At 43.4% G+C, this 7,274-nt stretch overlaps 1 protein-coding gene across 7 annotated transcripts in view; it reads right to left on the reverse strand.

Annotated features, from left to right (window-relative positions):
- The window catches only part of DCLK2 (doublecortin like kinase 2), a 165,717-nt gene extending 163,806 nt beyond the window's left edge, over nt 1-1,911 (reverse strand). For all 7 annotated transcript variants that reach the window (XR_012803799.1, XR_012803800.1, XM_075613754.1 and 4 more), the window contains exon 1: nt 837-1,911. Coding sequence is in view for 5 of the 7 variants with exons in the window: in XM_075613754.1 (XP_075469869.1) it covers nt 837-1,260 (424 nt within the window). In the remaining 2 variants the exon portion in view is untranslated. The remainder of the gene's footprint in view (nt 1-836) is intronic.
- Between the last annotated feature and the right edge of the window lie 5,363 nt (nt 1,912-7,274).

Here is a 7,274-nt window from a genome sequence, read left to right on the forward strand (position 1 = left end):
AGACAGCAGTGATAGTGGGATTAAAGATGAGCCATCAGGATACATGTTGGGGGTCACAAAGTGGAACAGATAGAGGAAAAAGGGACACATTCATTCACAGAATAATATTATTGTTGGAGACCCATGAAGGAATTTCATTCATCTCCAGTGGCCTCAGAACCACCTTTAACTTTTTTTTCTTGTGGTCTAGGTCAGTGGATCCTCTCAGTGCATAAACAGATACTGCACATGCAGACTCCCCAGGCTTCTCTATTATTGATTTTACAGGCCAAGTAGTTAATGTGAAAGGACCACAACTTCTCCATTAAAGCAGATACCCCAAAATAGCCTAATTGAAGGTAATAAATAAATAACCAAAAAAGGAACTGTTACTATTAATACTGTGAATCACTTTGTGGAAGTGTCTGGGTAAATATTGCTGGCACTTTCCCCAGAAAAATCATGCGTTTTCCCTTATCTACTGGATCTTGTTGTTATGTCACTGCATTTTACCTCCTATTATATACCATGTTGCAGAATGCTGTTACAAAAAATGTACACAAAGTCACCACCTAAAGAGATCCACTTCTATTAAAATAGAATATAAAGATCTATAATAGATTGGTCCCCTTTCCCCATTCATCTACACATACTTTGTTTTCATGGCACCAACATATGGGTATATGGTACCAACATTGGGTATATGGTACCAACATATGGGTATATGGTACCAACATATGGGTATATGGTACCAACATATGGGTATATGATGCCTCCAGCTCCCTTCTCACAAACTCCGCACATTAATACATGGAAATGATTATTATTATTATTATTATGATGATTATTTTCAGTACCTTCCTGCAGCTCATCCAAGCTGTTGATCTTCCTGTAGCCGTCCAGGCTGTAGATGCAGCGCACCCCCTGGGGCAGGCTGACATTGTCAGACAGGGACTTGGTGAGCTCCACCAGCAGGGCATCGAAGGACCTGAAGCGCTCTGCGGACACGGCGTAGTGCAGCCCCTTGAAGTAGCGGTCCCCGTTGCGGTAGAAGCGCACCTTCTTGGCCCTCCGCTCGGAGCTGAGCGCCTGCAGGGTGCGGGTGCGGTAGAAGCTGCAGTGGGCGCTGTGAGCCGGGCTGGGGATCAGCCCACTATTATTATTACTACCAGCCCTGGGTCCAGCTCCGGGGCTCTGACCTCCACCGCCTCTCCGGGATTGCCTCGGTTTTCTGCTCCTCTCCTCGAAGTGCTCCAGTTCTATGCTTCTGGAGCTCGCCATTGTGATGGATATCTGTACACCTGCAACACCACCACCAAATATCAAACCCACCCCCCCAAATAATATATATTTGTAGCTGTAATATGCAGCACAATCTTGCTAAATTCCTTTTATCTGCAGCATGTTGTATCCCAGCGGTAAGCTCGTATGTATTGTATGGAGCAATGCAAAATGAGACAGCGCATGGGGAGTCCTGTGCGCGTTAAGATGCCAATGTCACTCCCCCCTGTGCCCCTGCGAGAAGCAGCATCCCCCTCTACGGTGCGTGTATCGCTGCCTCTCCCCGAGGGAGGAGGAGAAGGGATCCAGCTTCCCTGCAGCAGCACAGTATGCTGGAGCCCAGCAGCCAGCTCATGCCTCACACTGCACTCCCTGTGCTGAATGTAGCATTGTTATCGTGGCAGAGGAAAGGTCAGTGCGGCTCTCCCTCTGTCTCCCTGGAGCAGACGTGCCCAGCGCACACCCAGAAACCTCCGCCTGTAACCGGGTGAGTGGTTGCAGGATGCTCCCAGCACGCGCAGCCAGCTGGCTGGGTCCCCAGGAAGGGAGGGAAAGGCCCTGCTGAGCAGGAGCTGCCTCGCAGCCTGATAACGCCGGCCTCGTATGCAGATAAGATTGACTGGGGCTGCAAGGAACATCCCCAACGATTGGTTCATTTTCAGCTGTGTAGGAGATCCCAAAGCCTGTGTAAGCCCCGCCCTCTGACATCACTAGCCTTTTTTTTTGCTGCAGTCCAAATAAAACATGAATTGTCTATAGTTTTGATTATTGGGATTAATTTGATTATATATATATCTATCTAACTACATGATTATGCTGGAAATATAATAGTCCCAGACTGTTGTGTTGTGCTATCAATAAAAAAAAAAATTATGTCGACTTTAACGTTATATTAATATATATATTCTAGTTGACATCTATTTTACATTTGTTATTCTGTTTACTTTATTAGAAAAATATTGAGAAAAAAAAGGCTTCATTTTTGGATAAGCAGAAAGTGTTAAAAAACAAAACAAAAAAAAAAACCCACCTGAACGTAATGTACACTGTCATCTATTCTAATGACTGCACTGGTAGGAGGGCCAACAGTGGAAGGGTTAATTTTAAAGTGCAGTTACTAAAATCTTCTTTAGGCTTTATATTTCATAATGTCAAGCGTCAATCTATTTACGTTGCAGAAATTATACAAATTCTTTTTAATATCAAAATATTAATAATACTTTTAGGGCAAAGATACCTCCTGCTCCATCAGGGAGTAGGGGAAGAGCTAGGACCGACCTCTGGTGCCCATGACTGGGGGTTGAGTCCAGGGACCACCGTAGGGCTGGAGAGCAGTGTTAGTGTATGCAGTGGCTGACTGTATACTGTACTCTTTATTGAGAAGAATAAAGACTGTTCCTGTTGCAAAATATACTCCTGCCTGAGTTTGCAGTCTATCAGGGGGAGCATGAGAGAGTCATTTCGCAGGGACTGTCTTCAGCATCTCTGGAGCTTGCGGCAGATGGAGGAGCTGACTAAAGAATGAAGGGGAACCAGCTTTCACCCCTAAAGCCTGTCCTGTTTCCCCAACAACATCGGTGGAGTCTCAGGTCTTCTGTGCATCAACAGGTATGCAGCAGCACTACGTACCTGGTAGCCAGGGAATCTCCCAGAGGGTGGGGGAGGCACCGCTACATATCATACATATGAACACACTTTATTAGTGTTAGATTTTTTGTTACTGCTAAATTTCGTTCTGCTTAATTTACGCCTGTTTTCAATTTCACTGTCATAGTTTATCAACCACTGCTGCCATCACATGGGACTTATGTACAAAGCGTTCCAAATTTCACAACCAAAATGTAGAAAGTGCATCAAAATCGTCCGCCAAGTTGAACCTGGTGTACCACCCTAAACTGTCTGATTATACTAGCGCAGAATTTCTATGAATCAAGCAAACATTTTTGGACACAGCATGGATGTTTAATTAAATAGGCTAACTAAATATAATATTGTATTATTGACATGGTATGGCTGTTATGAATGATATTACCCCAATAATTGATATTTACTGACAGTGGTTGTAAATACCTGATGCAATGCATCAAAATTAATTTCAACAACAAACAATGTAAAAAGCCTATATCTATATACAGGGCCCGTGCAAGGGTATTCGGCACCCTAGGTGAATCTTCAGCCGTGCTCCCCCAAACATTCAATTTTTTAAAATGTTACACAATAGCCCACTCTCGCACCCCCCCTCCTCCTCCATGCTCCTCCTCCTCCTCTTCTCGCACTCTTCTCCTTCTCTCGCCCCCCCTCATCTTCACACCCCATCCTCCTTTCCTCTCAACCCTCCCTCCTTCTATCACCCTCCTCCTCTTCACACCCCCTCTCCTCTTCACACCCTTGCTCACCTTCTCCGTGACCTCCTCCCTCACCCCTCCTCCTCCACTATCACCCCTCCTCCTCTCTCACCCCGCTACTCCTCCTGTCTCACTCCCTCCTTGCTATTCCTTTCACCCTTCCTCCACTTCTCTCCCCTCTCCTCCTCAGGGCCGCCGACAGGGGGGAAAGAAGGTAGAGGTGTCCTGGGCCCGGTGGCGTTGGGGGGCCTGGTGGGGCAACTTGAGCCTGACTGTCCCGGTAGACCAGGTCTTATCTACACATTAATACCGGGGTTCTGGACTCAGCACACAAGATGAGTAAAATAAATTGTAATTTATTTCTTTTCAGACAAACACACAAATCTTCACAATACACTGGATAAAACACTTACTGGGATGGGGAAACGAAATCAAATGTCCTTGGAACGAAATAAAGTCTCTGGGCACCCCTGCACGCATGCAAGTGGGTGCGCAAATTGATCCGGGTAACAGTTCCTGGCTAGGGGCACAAGTTGCCACCCCTATATCTCCGCCAAAAGGACAAAGTTCGTTCAATCCTTACAGGGTTCGTTCGGGAACCCTTAGCTCTAACGAATTTCAGAAGAGGGTGCAAATCTTCGTTACGATGTAGGTTAACCCTTCACACTCCGGAACCGCTGACGCTAAACCTTGGACGTATCTTGGTAAAATCTTAGATGAATCTGGTGAATCTGCTAGGGACTGGCCAGCAGGCATTTTTATAGGGTTAAGGGTCCTATACCTAACATGCACAACCAATCCCACCCGTGGGAACATTTCTCCAACCTATCCCCGACTTGCCAGTACTTTGCAAAAAGGGCAGAAGTTGCTCCCCAGTTTGCACGGAGTATGTGCTAACTTCACACCTAAGCTCCTTAGGATACCGGGTCCAACCCCTTACCTGGCGACACTAAGTCTGGGGTTTGGCAACCAAGTGTGAAGTGCCCATACTCCACACCGGTATCTGGTACTTACAATATCCCGGCCATCCTAACACCTAGGATCTCTGAGGCTTTTCAACTCCGAACTTCTCATAGATACTGAGGCACCAACCCTGCAGGGTGCTTCTGAAGTACGGAGATGAAAAATCCCTCAGCTCATTCACCCTTAACATATTTGCATGTTACATAGTTACATAGTTACATAGTAGATGAGGTTGAAAAAAGACATAGGTCCATCAAGTTCAACCTATGCTAAATTTAGACAACAGATACTTTATCCTATATCTATACTTACTTATTGATCCAGAGGAAGGCAAACAAAAAACCCCATTAAGGGGAAAAATTAATTCTTTCTTCACTCCAAGAATTGGCAATCGGATTAATCCCTGGATCAACATCCTTCCCATATATATACTTATTTGGTATATCCCTGTATACCTTTCCCATCTAAAAAGATGTTCAATCTTTTTTTGAACAAATCTATTGTATCTGCCATCACAGTCTCCATGGGTAATGAATTCCACATTTTAACTGCCCTTACTGTAAAGAACCCTTTCCTTTGTTGCTGGTGAAATTTCCTTTCCTCCAACCTTAAGGGATGGCCCCGAGTCCTTAGTACTGACCGTGGGATGAATAGTTCTTTTGAAAGCTCCTTGTATTGTCCCCGAATATATTTGTATATAGTTATCATATCCCCTCTTAGACGCCTCTTTTCTAATGTAAATAAATCTAATTTAGCTAGCCTCTCCTCATAAGTTAGATTGTCCATCCCCTTTATTAATTTGGTGGCTCTTCTCTGCACTCTCTCTAGTTCCAAAATGTATTTTCTTATGATTGGTGCCCAAAATTGTACTCCATATTCAAGGTGTGGTCTTACTAGTGCTTTGTAAAGGGGCATAATGATGCTTACTTCCCTTCCATCCATTGCCCGTTTGATGCAAGACAAGATCTTGTTTGCCTTTGCAGCTACTGCATGACATTGGGCACTATTGCTAAGGCTGCAGTCTACAAGCACTCCTAAATCCTTCTCCATCAAGGATTCCCCCAATATATTTCCATTTAATTTGTAAGTCGCCTTTTTATTCTTGCATCCCAAATGCATAACCTTAATTTATCTGTATTAAACCTCATTTGCCATTTACCTGCCCACATTTCCAGTCTCTCCAAGTCCTTCTGAAGAGAAATTACATCCTTCTCTGATTTTATTACCTTACACAATTTAGTATCATCAGCAAAGATGGAGACTTTGCTCTCGATCCCAACCTCAAGGTCATTAATAAACAAGTTAAAAAGCAGGGGTCCCAGTACCGATCCCTGAGGTACTCCACTCACAACTTTAGCCCAACCTGAAAAAGTTCCATTTATGACAACCCCCTGTTGTCTGTCCTTTAACCAGTTTTCAATCCAGGTGCATATATTATTACTGAGTCCAATTTTCTTTATTTTGTACACCAACCTCCTGTGTGAAACTGTATCAAAAGCCTTTGCAAAATCTAAGTAGACCACATCAACTGCATTACCCTGGTCTAAATTCCTACTTACCTCCTCAAATAAACAAATAAGGTTAGTTTGGCAAGATCAATCCTTCATAAATCCATGTTATGTAGAACAAAAGGTGTACAAACAGCGCTTATACAATCAACAAATGATAAAACCTTAGATAAATTGTCCGAATGGTAGTCCTGGAGCTGCCTGTTGAGATTGTTCTGGTATCTTGCACCCAGACTTGAATTTGTGGACAAAAGCAACCTCCTCTGGCGCTGAGGTGGGGACTTGAATTTTCTTCGTATAGACTGTGACCTCAGGAAAAACAAAAGACAAAACATGCAGGGAGCCTGCAATAGTGTATTACCCAAGGGATACAAAACATATATATAGGAGCAATTTATTGATTGAATTATCTATAAAATATACATAAAAATATACATGAAAATATACATAAAATTTATAAAATATTTGAACCAGTGCTTGGCACTAACTGGTGATGTGGACAAGCTGCTTGCACACTATCACAGTGGGAGGCTTGAAATTTGTGTCCAAGACTTCTGATCTTTGCTCCGCCTGGTAAAAATTGAAAACCTACTCACCAGATGTGAATAGGTCAAATGCACTGGTTAATGGTCTTTAAGGCCGGGATGCACCGTCTGCCTGGCGGTGTTTACGTCTCCTGCTGCCGGGATCCTGTCTCGTGCTCCGTCGTGAATCACTTCATGGAATGCACCCGATCCGCTCGCGCAATGACGTCACCAATTTTCGTCCACTGCTACGGTGTCCCAACAGTACCAAAAACCATCCAACGCGTTTCGAAAGCTCTATTGGTGTCTTTCTTCGTCAGGGATATGTGCTGAAAGCATCTATGCTGCTTTATATCTCAGTTTTTGATTGCAAACGGTCCATGATTGGTGTGATTAAATTAAAACAGTGTGATATCAATGTCTCTTGATTCAGATATTTGAAAGCGTATACATGATTTGAAATAGAGATGGAAAACAGACTGCAGGAATATTAATATACTGCAAGAATGTTAATACAATTGGGAATTTTTGACATGTAAATTGTAGATGAATTAATCTTCTCTGTGTGAAAATGTATCTAATACGATGTTGTATTAGCAAACATATTTGTTGTTAATTAAGTGACTAATTGTTTAAGTCATACATGTTCATAACCTACACAGAGATGTCTGATG

The sequence above is a fragment of the Ascaphus truei genome, chromosome 1, assembly GCF_040206685.1.
Source record: "Ascaphus truei isolate aAscTru1 chromosome 1, aAscTru1.hap1, whole genome shotgun sequence".
Lineage (NCBI taxonomy): Eukaryota > Metazoa > Chordata > Amphibia > Anura > Ascaphidae > Ascaphus > Ascaphus truei.